Source organism: Cottoperca gobio, chromosome 13 (genome assembly GCF_900634415.1).
Source record: "Cottoperca gobio chromosome 13, fCotGob3.1, whole genome shotgun sequence".
NCBI classification, from domain to species: domain Eukaryota; kingdom Metazoa; phylum Chordata; class Actinopteri; order Perciformes; family Bovichtidae; genus Cottoperca; species Cottoperca gobio.
In genome coordinates this window covers 26,408,230-26,425,030 of record NC_041367.1, presented here as the reverse complement: position 1 = coordinate 26,425,030, position 16,801 = coordinate 26,408,230, and the positions used below count along the sequence as shown (strand labels likewise).

Below are 16,801 nucleotides of genomic sequence, written 5' to 3'. Positions count from 1 at the left end.
GTTTGCCACCCCTTAGGCACTGTCCCAGACTTCCATGTAATGTTGACGAGACGTGTCCACTAAGACAGCCCCTCCACACCCAAAGCCTTCAACATTTCTGGACGCATCTCATCAACCCCATGGGGCCTTTCCACTGTGGAGTTGTTTGACTACCTCAGTGACCTACCATGTTTTATATTTGTCCAGTGTATATTTGATTATATCCAGTTTGTTGTTGTGTTGACATGTTTTTTATGTATCATTGATACTCTTCCTATTAATCCTTCATTGGAAAATATATATAGAATATTATCAAACAACATTTTTGTGTTTCTGAGTATTTATTTGTCACATTTATGTCATGACCTACAACCAAAAGTAATGTAGCCATTCAGCCCTGTTACTTTACGTAACCCTGTTACTCTAATTTCAACCCTGTTACTATATCATTTTCTGTTAAAATAACCTTAAATAAGTTTCTCAGAACACACAAGTTTAAACTAATTAGCTTAATTAATTATATGCATAATGTATTTGAGCAAATATTTCAAATTAAATACTGAAATTGGTAAAAAGAAACGTGTGACAATTGAAAAGTTGGACAAGATTTAAAAAGCTACTTAAATTAACATTAAACCAGTTTTATCCAAAACTACATGAGTATTTAATATAAATGTGACTTTCTTTACTTAATAGTAGAGTTTTATTGAAGAATGTTTTTAAAAATACCTTTTTCTGCCTAATGAGAGTCTCACACACTCTAAAAAGTGTATTTCAGTAGTAGTTGAAGTAAAGTAATGTTTTGAATTAATTTAATTTAAATATCTGCTTTAGTGATGGCAATCTACTTTTGTGGATTATATCAATTTGAAATTATACTTTGTTCCCTCAACCTGATATTCTACTATCAGTGAACCCGTATCAGTTAGGTTTATTGTGCGCCTGACGTCATCACGTCAGGTCTGTTTTCAGATCTTGATTTTCCCTCGCGACTGCAACTGACTTTTCTCCGGGCCAGTTACATTTGGTTTTGGAAATAAGGTAAGTTTAATGCAAGTTTGTTTAAAAATAAATAAAAATAAAAGTATTTAAGTTAAAAATAACGTAATGTGTTAGATATAAAATTATTCACCTGAATCGGTCAATTTAGTTTAAGTGTTTATTAAACTGGTCAAACCAAACTAGCTGGTTATAAATTAGCATATTTTATTAGCATAAATTGACATATTTTGGATGCATTTAGCTGGTTTTCTGTTAAAGAAGAATTGGTACAACTTTATGTTAAATCCACTGTGTACCACTTACAGTTGAACATGATACTTGAGCTAGTCAGTAGTCTAATTAAAATCGCTATCGTGGCCTGCCGCTAATCCAGTTAGCATTTTGCTAGCGAGCCTGGAGCTAGCAAACTGTCAAGCTACTGTCAAATTAGAGCGTTAATTTCGATTAATTAATCACAGAAAAAATAACGCGACAAAGAAATTGACAGTGACAGTCCCAGTTTTGTACTGGTGTAACTCAAGTTACCTATTTATTAGCACACTAGATCAAACAGATCAGAAATGGTGAGGCAAATGTTAGCTAGTCAGGGTCTCGCTTCATCCACGATCTGTGGAACTCCCACGTGCTAATAAGCACATGCTAACACGTGCTGCAGACACCACTGTCTTCCCGGACTTGAACCAGTTACCAGGTCTGTGACAACCACGTGTAGTACTGTTTAACCATACACAATTAAAGCTTTAAACTGAATAGACATTTTCCTGCTACCTAATATTAATGTATTTTAAATTTTCTTCTCAAGATTTTTCCTTAAGTTGTTGGTGGTGGACATAATTCCGGGCTAGAACTACGTTACCTAAGGTAAGTTCTCATTTTATAATTTAGTGCTTTCTTGCTATTGATAAGAGTAATGTGGCTGTATGTACAGGTCTGTGTGTCTTGAATTTAATAAAACTTTTGATCATAGAGACTGAACTGAAAGTAATTTCAACAGTAAAGGTGAAGTGCAGGGGATTTGAGTCTTTAACTGTGTGTAGAAATACCTTTTTTTATTTTTTAGAGAAGGCTTGTGTTGGGTTTTTGAAGCCCAAAGGGCGCTGAGATAGTCTTTCAATTGAATCCAGTAAACCTCTAGTTAATCAAGATACTTATTTATTTAAAGTGATGATGACAGCAATGTCAAAAAATACCCTCAGCCGAGGACACTTTCACACACCAAGTCCATAGTCCGAATCAATAAAGGGCCAGTTAGCTGTCTGTTGGTACAAGTGAAAATGGTACAAAAACATCATAAACATTTTGCTATATTCTCTACAGAAGGGTGTCGTCGTCCCTCATTGGTCCATGTTGGCGCGGTTATGCCCCTTGGTGGGCCGTCTTGTAGGTGGCGAGATGGAGGTGGACCTGAAACTCTTTGAAGAGAACCTACAGTGCTTCACATTCATAACTAAATAGTGCTCATTATACATTTGTGCAGAAATACATGTTGTGCAATAATACATTTTGATTGAGGTGGACGAGTACATGTGATAATCATTAAATGTGACACAATACATAATACATTTTGATTGAGGTGTACGAGTACATGTGATAATCATTAAATGTGACACAATACAATCAGGAGTTTATTTACTTCTTAAATTCCCTCCGTACACACCATTTATGGTGTGTATATCATTCAGTAAATATAAAGCACCAATTGGTGCAAGAATACAGCATATGGTATGAAATAATACATTCTTAGTTGTTTGGTTTTTATTTCAATCAAAAACGTACCAGAATTAGACAACAATGACTAAAAAATAGGGAATACCTCAATCAAATAACATATCTGAATTTAGAGAACAATGACTTATAAAAATTAGTATAAAAATACCTTCGGTAATGTGACTTTCTCTTTAATAAAGAATACCTTTAGTAACAGCTTTGTATTCTAGTATAAAAATCTCTTTTAGCTTCATTTTTTATAAAAAACACTTTTGGTATAAGACTGTAAATTTCAGCACACTTATAACATTAATAAACAGTAAATCTCAGTATACCTGGAACATCAGTAAAAGACTGTAAATATAGGTAACTTGCAATGTCTATGTAAGACTGAGGTAGCTGTATTAAACTGTACCTACAGTGTGAGACTAACTACAGTAAAATCAGTAGCTGAGGCATGGCAGGAGTGATCATTTAGTGGAATTTATTCACACGAAAACATCTACCTGCAGGCTTTGTCTTTCCTCCTCTAAGAGGAACTCGCCTTCTCCGTGCATCAAAAACTGACCTGCTTCAGCTCTCTCTTTGGTCAGGGCGGTGGTGATCAGCTTAGTGGTTAGGGTGCGGATGCAGCAACATCCACACAGGATTAGTATACCTATCATTATCGGTATGATCAACAGAATGCTCAACACCATCATCTTATACTGACCAAACCAACGCTCCATGGAGCTTGTGAAGTAATTCTCTACCCCACTGTTTGAGGCTAGCTCTTTCCTGAGTGCGCTGAGTCCTTCCAAGGCTCTGGTAATGGATCCATCAGGGGCTGTGTTATTTGGGATGAAAGTACAACACATAGATCCAAACAATTTGCTGACATCATGGTGTTTACATCAAATTCAAACGAGGTGATCTTGTCTCTCTCTACTGTAACGGTAATCCCACCGTCCTTAATATCTACGGCTTCGTTGTTTTTCATGCTTCTCATGCGTCTCACTCGTCGCGTTAGTATTGTGTTAGGGGGTGCAATCTCATTAGGGAATCGTTCAGTCACATCTTGGATTTGTTTAGTTGTCAGATTGTCTGGTGTGTAGTAAGCTTCATTTGGGCAAAGATTAGCTACTCTATTGCTTGGTTCCTTACTTCCTACGCTCAGTGTCAAGGGGAGCATTATAACAATTGTGAGCAGTGCTAACCCAGCTATCATCCGAGGGTCTCCCCATGGAGAGATTTTCTGGTACACTATTACCTCCGCTTTTTTGTCTTTTATTGGTGGCATTTTTAACTGGTTTTATCTGCTATCTGCTCACTTAGACAGACAAACAAATAATTGTGACAAGTGAAACTTAGATTAATCTAAGGACAATTTATCCTCTGGTGCTGATTCTAGATTCACAAATCAATTAGTCAGTACTGTTTTGTTCCAGCAGGTTCAAATCTTGACTAACTTCTGCTAAACAGCGAGAAGGCGCCAGTGCAGGTACACAATGTGTGAGGTGGTGCCAATTAGCTCCTGTTTTACCTTTTACCCGGAGCGCATGTGAAGTACGTTCTGTCACCTCCCACGGTCCAGTCCACCTAGGTTCAGACCACTTTCTTTTGTGGACCTTGACCCTTACCCAATCACCTGGTCCAACAGGAGTCTCTGGTGGTTCGTCAGGTTTTTCTGCTGCTGCTTCCACCTGTGTAGACAAAACTCGATGATTTTAGCCAAAGCCTTGACATATTCATCTGCCTCAATCTGCCATAGATCTAATACAGGACCGTGCCCTCCTTCGCGTGGAGGGCCAGGCATTGGTCTACCGGTTAACAGTTCATGTGGAGACAAATGTGTTTGACTGCTTTGTGAGGATCTCATTGACATGAGTGCCAAAGGTAGGGCATCTACCCACTTTAACTTGTTACCATAACATGCTTTAGCAAGTTTTCTTTTGAGTGTTTGATTAGCTCGTTCTACCAAACCCTGTGATGCCGGATGATATACTGACCCAAATTTGTGTGTTATGCCAAAATACTTTTCTACTTCTTCAAGCTTATGGCTCGTGAAGTGTGTCCCATTATCTGATCGTATGCAACGTGGAGCTCCATACCTTGGTATGAGTTCATTTTTTAACCATTTGATTACAGAATTGGCATCTTCTTTTTTGCAGGGAATTGCTTCAATCCACTTAGTGAAACGATCGACCATTACCAAAACATATCTGTACCCTCTTACCACATTTTCTGCTCCCATGTCTGTATAGTCAATACATATCTCTTTGAATGGTGCATCTGGCACTGGAAAACGACCCATAGGACACTTGTATGTTCTTTTATTGTTAAATTTACAACAGGTATCACATTCTGTTACAAAGTTTTCAACCATCTCTTTCATAAATGGGTGCCACCATTCTACCTCTATGTCCCTTGTTGTTCTTAGTTTTCCAACATGCGTGGGGCCATGGGCTTGTTTGATCAACAGGTGACATAGTTTAGCTGGTGCCACGAGTCTGCCATCATGAGCTCTCCAGATTCCTTCAGTCTTGGTGGCTCCCTTATGAGCCCATTGATTATGCTCATAGACTCCTGCTTGTGCTTGCATTTCTTTGATGCTCTCCAAAGTGAGTTGCTCTTGATTTTCACTGTTCAAACAAATCATTTGCTGAGTGTAGCCGCCTGCTACTTTAGCTGCCTTGTCTGCTGCATCATTTCCTTTTGCCACTGCTGTATCAGTTTTCTGATGACCTTTGCATTTCATTATAGCAACATGTGATGGCAGCAGTGCCGCTTTCAGTAGGGCTCTTAATGCTTCAGCATGTTTGACAGGATTTTTGGATGAAGTCAGGAAACCTCTTCTCATCCACTGGGGGCCGTCAATATGGACAGCGCCATATGCATAAGCAGAGTCTGTGTATACATTTATTCTCTGGCCTTCTCCGTGTTTCAATGCTTGTGTTAACGCGACTATTTCTGCAAGTTGTGCAGAGGCTGGCTGTGGAATGATGTGTGCTTCCAAAGTTTGTGTGTTTTCTCCACTTTGTTGCACTACAGCATAGGAAGCTACATTTCCTTCATCTCCTTTGTAGCAGCAGCCATCACTGTATAGAATTTTATCTGGATTATTCAATGGTTCGGTTTCCAAATCTGATCTAATTTTAAGGTCTTGTTGTGAGACAAATGCACAGTCATGTGGGTCATGGTTTTCTGAATTCAGTCCTGTTGATTGTCCCTGCCACATATGTGATGTGGGGCTTAGTTAGTGTTTCTTCTATCTTTACTTTTCTAACTGGAGAAAAAGTGAACACTTGTGAGTTTAGAAACGCCACTACACCATGTGTAGAGTTTACTTTGAGAGGGTGGCACATCACAACGTGTGCAGTCTTTTGAATTGTCTTTGCTAGAGCAGCCAGGTGTCTTGTACAACCTGTTTGTCCTTGTTCGACATTGTCCAATTTTGAGCTGTGGTACATCAGTACATGTCTTTCTCCCCCGTTTTTCTGAAACAGGACTCCATTTACCATCCCTCCTGTTTCAGAAACATCCAAATGAAAATCATCATTGTAGTCTGGGGAGCATAGATGTGCAGCCTGTCCCAAGGCTTGTTTAGTCTTAGTGAAAGCTTCTTCGCCTTCTGTAGTCCAGATGAGCTCAGCAGTGAGGTTTCTGTTTCCTGCTTCTGAGAGCATGTCTCTGAGTGGTTGAGTCAGATTAATATAATCTGGTACATGAGTCCTACTGTAACCCGTCAATCCAAGAAATGCCAACATGTGTTGTACTGTCTTTGGTTTTCCATGTGATAGGATTGAGGTCCTTTGTGCATTGGTTAGAGTCAGGCTGTTTGCAGAAATGAGTCTTCCCAAGAAAGTGACTGATCTTCTTGCAACTTGAGTTTTTTCTTTCTTGACTTTGTATCCTGCTTCTGCAAGTAGTGTAAGGAGATTTGCTGTGGCTTCCAGGATTCAGGATTCAGCAGTAGTGCCTGCGAGCAGCAAATCATCAACGTACTGTATCAGAGTTACACCTGGTGGCAGTTGTAAGCTGCTGAAGTCTTTTTTCAGAGCTTGATTGAACAGTCCTGGGCTGTCTTTGTAGCCTTGTGGCATTCTGTTGTAGGTGTATTTCTGTCCTTTATATGTGAAAGAAAATATATCTTGTACTTCAGGGTCCAATGGTAGACAAAAGAAAGCATTGGCCAGATCTATGACTGTGAAGTATTTGTGTTCAGGATTGAGATTTTGAAGTGCCACATATGGGTCTGGAACAGGTATATTTTGTGACACTGTAGCAGAGTTGATTTTTCTTAGATCATGAACCATTCTCCAGCCTTTGTTGCCAGCTTTTGGGACTGGTAAAATGGGTGTATTCCAGATGGAGTTTGAGTGTCTGATTACGCCAGCTTCTAGGAGTCCATTGATTGTTGCTCCTATTCCTTCAACCTGCTCTCTTTTTAGGTTATATTGCGGTAACCAACATGATGATTGTTCTGTTTTGAGAGTCACTGAGACCTCATGATGAGGCACAAAACCTACATCATAGTCTCCAGTTGTCCACAAATATGATGGGATATCTTTGAGTGTTTCTTCTGTGTCAGGATGGTTGGTGTGTTCTCTTCCATGGTCTCTTTCCAATTCTTGTTCTTCCAAGATGCCAACATCCATACTGTGGTGAGTGATTTTCCACATAGTCTCATCTTCTGCTTCTGCCAGTTGATTGACATGGCTCTCTTTATCATGGGACCTAAGGACCTTGCTTCAGATCCTACTGCCAATGCCAGTGTGATATGTGGCACTGCTTCAGCTGATAATGCATACCATTGCAGTTGTTCTTTAGTGAGAGCACAGAATGCAGCTACACCTTGAGGTCCCACGTAGATGTCCTTGACTTCTATTTGCGCCTTTGTCATGTTTCTTTCTTCCTCCCAGGCTTGTTGATACTCTTCGTCAGGTTGACGCAAGTAGTTATAGGTGCAGTGTAAAGGATCAAGTGGAGGTCCATATGGAGCTAATGTGTTGATCCAAGGCTTCCATTCCATGTAAGTCTTCTGGACTCCTGGAGTGTCTTGACCTTCTGTCAACAGGCAGCTCCAATACACTGTTGTGGTAGTTTCTTCATGTTTGGTGCCTTTTTCTTCTTCTTTTGCTTCCCTGATTACACAAATTGTCTCAGGTGCGGTCTGAGGTATGTTCTTGAAGAGTAGAAGGAGATGCATAGCTCTGGATTTTCTGTTTGCAGCTTTCAATGTGGCTGTCTTTACAGCTCCAAATCTTTGTTTTTCTCCTGTCTTCTCCCATGCTGCCATCTTTTGTTGATATTCGCCATTTTCAAATTCGTAAACTGCCCTTCTTTGGTCCTCACTTGGACCTGGTTGATCATCAGTTGGAAACAATCCTCTTTCTTGCCATGCGAGTAGTAGCTTTTCTGTCTTTGCTCGAACCTTCTTTCTTTCACTTGGTTTGGTGCAGGCATCCAATCGTTGGTACATTTGTTCTTTGTACTGTGCTGTGGACACAACCTTGACTTGCTTTGAGCTTTCAGATGGATCCATCATGTTGAAAATTTGAAATTCCTCAAATGTTGTTCAGTCAGTGGAGATACTCAAAATTCAAATAGATTGAGCGCAAAATAAAAATTAGAAATAAAAAAATGTTTAAAGTTCAAAAATTAATTGAGCGAGAAATAAAATTAAAAGCAAAAAATGTTTACGTTTTAAATCTAAAATAGAAACAAAATTAAAAATTGTTTACGTTTTAAATCTAAAATAGAAATGAAATTAAAAAATGTTTACATTTTAAATCTAAAATAAAAATGAAATAAAAAAATGTTTGTTTAAATCTGAAATGGAAAATAAAAATTGGAAGTGTAAATTTCCTAAGTTTAAATCTGGAATCAGAAATAAAAAGAAAACATGTAAATCAAAACCATAAAATGTAAATCTGAAATATATAAGTATAATCAAGGGTAAATCAAAGGCAGGACTTATTCAAACTTTTTCTCTAATGGGCAATTCGTGACAATTATTATAATTATAACTCTTAGTAGTTATTTGAATTTTGGGTGTAAATTCAATTTTGTCCACCAGATGGAGGCATATGTCCACAACAAGAGGGTCAAAGTTCAACTTGAGTGTACTCGGTCAAAGGTCAATGGTACCGGAAACCAAAAAACTTTTTACTCCTTGTGGAGAACTTACGGAAATACAAAAACAGGAAATGGACTACAAGTCTAATCAATGAAACTACAAATTTTCTTTTTTACTCCTTGTGGAGGACTTACGGAATTACAGAAACAGGAAATAAAATCAAATCAATGGAGCTACTGTTACAGCGAGCACACTCCGTCGTAGGAGTACATTCCCTGGAGCCGGAGCCTTGTATTCGTTACTTTTTATCGATACACAAACTCTTTGTTGTAATGCCCAACCCCAAATGTTATCAGCGTGAGACTCAAGGTTCTGTTTGTTACGAGGTGTCTTCGAAAGTCGAACAGCTTCTTGGCGTTTGTATACGCTCGAGCTGCCGGCCTTGTTAAGCACTCGTACCAACTAGTTCCTTCTGGTGAGACTTTTTTCAACTTTTAATAACACCAACACCTTCCCGTGATTCCCCTTTATCTATCGATAGTCAGTCAGTTTGCACGGTTAAATCTTCCGCTACAAACGTAAATGTAACCCCAAACAAGCGTTAGCTCCACGTTAGCTTCAGGCGGGCGCCTGGAGCTGTATAGACGTTAGCTCTAAAATAGCTTGACTTTGACGCCTCAATTCATTCACTTACAAACAACATTGCTTTTCAACAACTCACACACACATTCATCAACATATAGTTTCCAAACCACACTGCATTGATACTCGTTCTATGCCGTTATCGTTGGAATAAATAGGGTTTTTATAGCCCCCGCTAGCAGCCAAATTCCGCGATCTTTTAAACCACTTCAAAATGCTTACTTACTTTAAACTATGTGTCTATGGTTGTCTACGGAAGATGAATAAATATATAGTGAGACAATGGGGAATTCGTCAACCTCCTCCACGCAGTCACATCAAAATATTCACTGTTAAGGCTCTCTCTTTTTAGCCAGAACAGGCCGCGTTGGCCTTTTCCTCCGCAGACACCACCAGTCACTCAGACTGCGCTTTCTTTTCCCAAAGACTTGATATTTTAACTTTACACTATCAAATCGAGCGCTACTCGAAAACCTTATTTCTTAACCTTATTTCTTACACCGGTGTCACTTTTTAAAACCTTTTCTGTGCACTGTTTCATATGGTATTTTTCAAAACTTTGTCACCATCACTTCATCAATATGCAAACAGCATGGATAGTATATTTTATGAGACAGCGTTCACAGTGTGTTCTTTGACATTTACAAGTACTATTGTTCTACAATAAACTATTGCAATTTCGTTTATAACAGGTTTGCTCACCTTATCGTTTGTCAGGCCTGTTGTAAATATCATTGAACGCACTCCTCTGGCTTCTCTTCCAGTCGCCCTCGTGTCCAGAACTTTCAGATCATCACGTCACGGGGTCACCAGGTTTTGTTGGGTTTTTGAAGCCCAAAGGGCGCTGAGATAGTCTTTCAATTGAATCCAGTAAACTTCTAGTTGATCAAGATACTTATTTATTTAAAGTGATGATGACAGCAATGTCAAAAAATACCCTCAGCCGAGGACACTTTCACACACCAAGTCCACAGTCCGAATCAATAAAGAGCCAGTTAGCTGTCTGTTGGTACAAGTGAAAGTGGTACAAAAACATCATAAACATTTTGCTATATTCTCTACAGAAGGGTGTCGTCGTCCCTCATTGGTCCATGTTGGCACGGTTATGCCCCTTGGTGGGCCGTCTTGTAGGTGGCGAGATGGAGGTGGACCTGAAACTCTTTGAAGAGAACCTACAGTGCTTCACATTCATAACTATATAGTGCTCATTATACATTTGTGCAGAAATACATGTTGTGCAATAATACATTCTGATTGAGGTGGACGAGTACATGTGATAATCATTAAATGTGACACAATACAATCAGGAGTTTATTTACTTCTCACTTGCTACATTTCAGATCAATCTCACTATGGAATGAACTGCCCAAAATACACGATGTCTGGTATGAATAGCAAATACAAATTAAAAAATTATGCAAAACAACACATCTGTTAACAACTGCTGAATGACTAGTCTGTATTTCAAACCTGTGATAGTGTAAAAATCACAAAATGATTATATTGTGTTGTGATTACGCTGCAGCCTTTATGAACTGCTTTTGCTCTTTTCTCAGACTAACATGGCACATGCAAGACTGAGAGTCATTTTGGGGCAGCACAACATTGAGAAACTGAGTCTCCAAAATGGAATACCAGATTCACTTGAGGACCTTCTGAGCTTGGTAAAGCATACCTTTGGGTTAAAGGGTGACATCTGACTTCAGTATATGGACAAAGATTTTGGCGATGAATTTTTACATTTTAATTCTACCACTGACCTTCAGGATTTGGGGACAATCAAGGTGATCCACCAGCAAACAAATCTACTTTCGATCACTGCCACTGAGAACACTGACACCTCATCTCATTCACATGAGTCTGATGATAGTGTTTCTTTGGCATCAAGCGACACATTAATCCTCTCGTCCCGAGTCTGTGTCATGTCAAACACAACAGTGGCCAGAGGAATTTACAGTTCCACAATTTTCATAAGACACAGAGCTGCAGCTAGCAAAGGGGAATTCCGATTGCCATGTGAGCCAAAAAATGTTGACTGTCAGGACCCGAATGAAATCTGATATCTTGAATAGATTAGCAGAATACATTTACAGATACAAATGCATAGATACAAGGCCCACCCAGAAGATGAACATTTATGTGCAGTTGCAGAGGCCTTTATCAAAAAGCACCCTTGCTTGAGAGAACCAGGCTCATTCAATGGCTGCTACGGTTGGAAGCAACGACTAAAATCTAAGATGGGAAACTACAGGACTCCGCTCAAAGTGCAGGGGTGTCCAGAGCTGTCTTTTAACTCCGTAAAATATAAAGCTTCTGCAGATTGTTTCCCTGCTAGAAAAGTAAAAAAGCCAAAAAGAGCTGAAGCAAACTTTTATCCATCCTTCCCTACTGGTGAGACGGTGGAAAGCCTTGAAAAAGAAAGACTTGAACTTCTGACAGAGATCACCATAAGAAACAACAAAATGCTTTGCACGCTTGCCTACAGACGACAGGAGGTGGTAAACCAAGAACCCAGCATTAAGGACTTCAAGGACAGATGGCCTGCACTGTTCCAACAGAAAGAGGTAATAATGGAACTGAAGCGTTCAGTCTTTATCTTTCAGGTTTTGTTAAAGTGAGCTAGTCATAAATTGATATGGTTGAAATTAAAGGGCTAGTTCTACTATTTTGAAGTGGGGTTGTCATTGTCTTACCAGCTGGTGGTCAGCAGGTCCCATAGCACCAGCATCAGTTTAAGTCCTTATACAACCTCACTTCAAAAGAGCCAAATTATCACTTTGTAACACTGCTTACTAAGAATCTACATATTTGATATTCTTTTTGGGTATTGAAATGTTGGCCATTGTACAGGTTACTTTGTGACAATTGATTGTTTACAAGTCTAGGCCAGTTGTATTTTCTTTCATTCAGGATGATATATCTAGTGTCATTTGTTTTTGTGTTTGAGATCAATGCAGAGTTTCAGAGGATTACTGCTGTTCCTCTTGAGGAGAAGTTCATGGCCCAGTTAGACATGCACTCAAGCCAGTTGATTAGAGTCATCTGCACCAATGGAGGAGCAACACGCCAAAAGACTGCTGACATCATAAATACTTTGGACCAGGTAGATCTGCAGCACTGTCTTTCCTCTTTCTCATTTCCATAGACTTATTCTTCCCCTGTCCTCTGTCTTCTCTGCTTCATCTCTTTCCACTTCATAACAAGGAATATACATGGAATGTTTTGAGCTCCTCGATGCTACATCATTAAGTTTGCGTCAAACGTAAAATGTCTGTTTTCATATGAAGTATGTGTTGGAGTTTGGCCATAAGAGTAAAGACGACTGTCTTCAGAGATTTGGGAAAAATAAAATGAATAAATATTATGATGTTCTAGACTGAGGACATCCATCTTCGACGGGAGTGTCTTTTAGTGTCCTAAAAGCCCTAATCTTCTTCCTGGGAGAAGATTCAGATGATCTGATCAAGGAATATCGTGTATGTTTCAATGGTCAGCACATCTTGTCAATGGAACACACAAAAAATATTGAAATGTTATAATGCTGTAAAAGAGAGCCCTTGAAAAGTTCATTCATAAACGGTGGTGGTAGGTATTATTTTTGGATTCTGATCAAGATGGAGTATTGGAATAATCAGTGATATTATTTCCCCATACCTAGTGCATAAGATGGTGCAAAGTGAAGCCAGTGATGTTTTATTTGTGTGTTATGTATTCAATAGAACTCAAGAGCAGATGCTGTGAGGGAGCTGGAGCAGCTCACCATGGCGGTGTTTGTCATCAGGAAGGAGGGGGAAGGACTTCAGGAGCCACCTGATGACATTGGAATAGTCATTGAGGGCGTTGCGTTGTTGCACGGGCTGACTTCAGTTGCTTCTGCTTGTGCCCTTCTTCTGGGTTTGATATATGCACTCAACCTTGCTTATTCGAAAACCCTTCATTTCACTTTTAAAGTGCTCCAGAAAATCATCATGCAACTTGATCAGCACAAGATGTCCCCCAAAGTCCAAAATCTGTATGGCAGACTTGAAAGCTTACAGTAAGGACAGACTGTTGGATTCCTCCCCTCGCCAAAATATGGCCTAGTGCCATATTGTGGAAGAACAATAGTGTTTATATGTGATGTGTAAAAATGCTGGCCCTTTGTATGCTGTGTTAATGGTTAGATGCCATTATTGTAGCAAAAGTGTGTGTGTGTGTGTGTGTGTGTGTGTGTGTGTGTGTGTGTGTGTGTGTGTGTGTGTGTAGAGATGTGTAACTATCTTAATATGCGTGTCTACAAACATATTTGTACTGAGATATGTATATGTGTAGAGTAATCTGCAATTGCATACTATCGATTTAAAATACAAGAATTAAAGCATATCCTAAAACACGCATAACTCGTTAAAACACACATCTGCAGCGCCAGAAGTGTAGCAAGAGTCACGTGTATACAGTGGCTGGCCGTGCATTTCACACCTAGGCCTTCAGTGATGTCCTACAAAGTCCTACCTGAATTATTCCACATCTTAATACCATCATTATGACCCCATGGCTCTAGAAACTATACATTTAGACAGAAACGCAGTATAACCGGGCATTGCATCACCCTAACAGAGTTATATTAATATTTCCGAAACATTTAGTTGTAAATAGCAGGCATTCCCAGCAGTACAATTTGCAGTGCCTCTCGGAGGCTGTGAGCCGAGGGTACCGCTCGTAGTTAGTGATTTGAAAGGCCGTTCTCTTCTCACGATGTCTATCTTTTCTTGAAAAGTTCGTCTTGAAAATGGCATTGTAATTATATCTGTGACCAAATCGATCTCTTCACCTTCTTTCAGCCATTGTAGGTTGAAAAAAAAAAAACAGCTTGTAGAAATCTACACAAATTAGCTCATTCAAAGTTTGCTAGCTCTGCCTCTAAATAGTGCGTATCCAATCAAAAGACGTGGACGTGCTGACGTTATCGTACGCCTGCTAGCTGGCCCCGGTGTCCCCAACTCGAAATCTGATTGGTTAACGGCACAGTTTTGTCTCCGTTCACTTTAAGCGACAGACGCCTGCACTGTTGATTCTGAAGGCCTAAGGGCAGATTTCTTGGACCCTGGCAACACATTATGGCACATATGTACAGTCTGTAAAGCCCACTGAGGCTATATAAATACATTTGATTTGATTTGATATAGAAGTATTGTTATAGTGTGGTGAAGATCCTGAGGAGATCCGGACCAAGCTTTAGGGATTTTCTCCCACAAAAGGCTGACTCGCATAAAAAAAGTAGAGCCAAATAATGCAGTGAAGGAGGGAGCACATTTCCTCATGTTTGGTACTTTTCCTCAGTGAGTAAGTTCTAAGACTGTCAATGTAGTGTCAGCATCTCATCCTCCACTGCAGATGAGTTCTGGTGAAACAGTGTGCCAATTTTTGATACGAGTGAATCAACTTCAATATCTTCCCTAAATGGGTAGCATGTAAATGTAGCAATTGGCTCGAGTAAAGCAAAGTCTTGAAACCGTTTGTTAAATTCTGACAGCCAATTTTCAATCTGCTCTGTGTAGTGCATACTGTCATGTTGCGCACACGCCTTCCCTTGGGTCTCCAGCTCTGATGCCAGGTAAGAAAGTTCCCCAAATCATGGCGCTGCAGCTTTCAGGACAGAAAGTTTCGTTTGAAAGCATTAACTGAGCTGATCATGTTGACCACGGTTTTGTCTTTCCCTCGTAGCTCTAAATTAAGCTTATTCAACATGTTGGTCAGATCGGTTAAAAATGCCAAATCCAGCAGCCACTGATCGTCATTAAATTGCTTGTATTCTGCATTTTTATTGACAAGGAGAAAATGGTAAATGGACTGCTTTTATATAGCGCTTTTCCAATCCGTCATTCACCCATTTACTTCAGAAACTCCCTTACCGCTGGACAGAGCTCTCAAAAATCTCTGCAGGAATTTCCGCCTACTAGGGGGAATGGTGTGCGATCTACCTGCGATTTACAACAACCTTTTGGGATCCCCTGGTTTAAACACTCTCCGAGATCCATGCCTTGACACAATTACTTGGATTTGATGGTTTGGTTTTTGGTCCAATCAATTCAGTTTGCCACAGTTGGACTCCAATCAAGTTCTAGAGATGTTCACCTCACACATAGCTGCTAGTTGCGTTAGCATTAGTCACTCTGATCATTGCAACTGGAAAAACTACATGGTACATGAACGGGATGTATTCCTCTTCAGTGGCAGTTAACACAACACACGGTAACTGTGCTATGTTCAGACCTTTACAACATGTTGAGGGCGGATGAACAATATTTTTAACTGTGACCACTAGGCCATCACCACCTAATAATCATACAGGCCCTAATGCCTCATGTTCTAGTGTAGTCCTACTGTAAACCTCCTCCTGAAGCTTCTTGCTAGCAATGGTGACAGGTTGCATGTACAGTTAGGTTCATAAATATTTGGACATTGACACAATTATCATAATTTTGGCTCTGCACACCACCTCAATGGATTTGAAATTAAACAATCAATATGTACTTTAAGTACATACTTTCAGCTTTAATTTGAGGGTATTTACATTCAAATCGGATGAATGGTGGCGGAATTACAACACATTGTATATGTGGTATCCCCTTTTTAAGGGACCAAAAGTAATTGGACAAAGTAACATAATCATAAATCCAATTGTCACTTTTAATATTTGGTTGCGAATCCTTTGCAGTCAATAACAGCCTGAAGTCTGGAACCCATAGACAGGAGAAGAATTCTTCTGTCATCCACCACAGTTGTCTTCCGTGGTCTTCCAGGTCTTTTGGTGTTGCTGAGCTCACCAGTGCGTTCTTTCTTTTTAAGAATGTATCAAACAGTTGATTTGGCCACACCAAATGTTTTTGCTATTTCTCTGATGGGTTTGTTTTGATGTTTCAGCCTAATGATGGCTTGCTTCACTGATAGTGACAGCGCTTTAGACTTCATATTGAGAGTTGACCTCAACACATTCCAAATGCAAATACCACACTTGAAATGAACTCTAGACCTTTTTTCTGCTCCTTGTACATGAACTAACGAGGAAATAACACACACCTGGCCATGGAGCAGCTGAGCAGCCAATTGTCCAATTACTTTTGGCCCCTTAAAAAGGGGATACCACGTATACAATGTGTTGTAGTTCCTCCACCATTCACCTGATTTGGATGTAAATACCCTCAAAGTAAAGCTGAAAGTCTGCACTTAAAGCACATATTGATTGTGAAATTTCAAGTCCATTGTGGTTGTGTACGGATCCAAAATGATGAAAATTGTGTCAATGTCCAAATATTTATGGACCTAACTATGTCTGTTCTATCTCCAAAGGAAAAAGGGCATGTGCATATGAATTTGCATATTCCACACTGGGAAAAAAACAACAAAAACAAAATAAAAATAACGAAATCATTA

General features: G+C 39.6%; 1 protein-coding gene across 5 annotated transcripts; it reads left to right on the top strand.

Annotated features, from left to right (window-relative positions):
• Positions 1-891: 891 nt before the first annotated feature.
• Positions 892-13,871, top strand: LOC115017974 (uncharacterized). 5 transcript variants are annotated; one of them, XR_003833303.1, is made up of 8 exons: positions 892-1,020; positions 1,784-1,842; positions 10,729-10,773; positions 10,945-11,052; positions 11,155-11,952; positions 12,336-12,491; positions 12,764-12,864; positions 13,108-13,196. XR_003833303.1 is itself a non-coding variant. In XM_029446748.1 (8 exons), exons 6-8 carry the CDS (start codon positions 11,488-11,490, stop codon positions 13,426-13,428), a joined length of 942 nt encoding a protein of 313 aa, XP_029302608.1. In that variant the 5' UTR covers positions 892-1,020; positions 1,784-1,842; positions 2,299-2,379; positions 10,729-10,773; positions 10,945-11,052; positions 11,155-11,487; the 3' UTR covers positions 13,429-13,871. The 5 variants fall into 5 exon arrangements, 4 of the variants coding, with proteins under 4 accessions (XP_029302608.1, XP_029302606.1, XP_029302607.1 ...); XM_029446748.1 differs by lacking the exon at positions 12,764-12,864 and adding an exon at positions 2,299-2,379 and having other exon boundaries at positions 13,108-13,871; XM_029446746.1 differs by lacking the exon at positions 12,764-12,864 and having other exon boundaries at positions 13,108-13,871.
• Positions 13,872-16,801: the final 2,930 nt, after the last annotated feature.

Bases quoted from the DNA above. Each gene is read 5' to 3' on its own strand.
- LOC115017974 (XM_029446746.1), top strand. From the start codon at position 11,488: ATGCATAGATACAAGGCCCACCCAGAAGATGAACATTTATGTGCAGTT. The intron at 11,953-12,335 runs GTAATAATGGAA...TTTGTGTTTGAG, and splicing joins CACTGTTCCAACAGAAAGAG to ATCAATGCAGAGTTTCAGAG. The intron at 12,492-13,107 runs GTAGATCTGCAG...TGTATTCAATAG, and splicing joins TCATAAATACTTTGGACCAG to AACTCAAGAGCAGATGCTGT.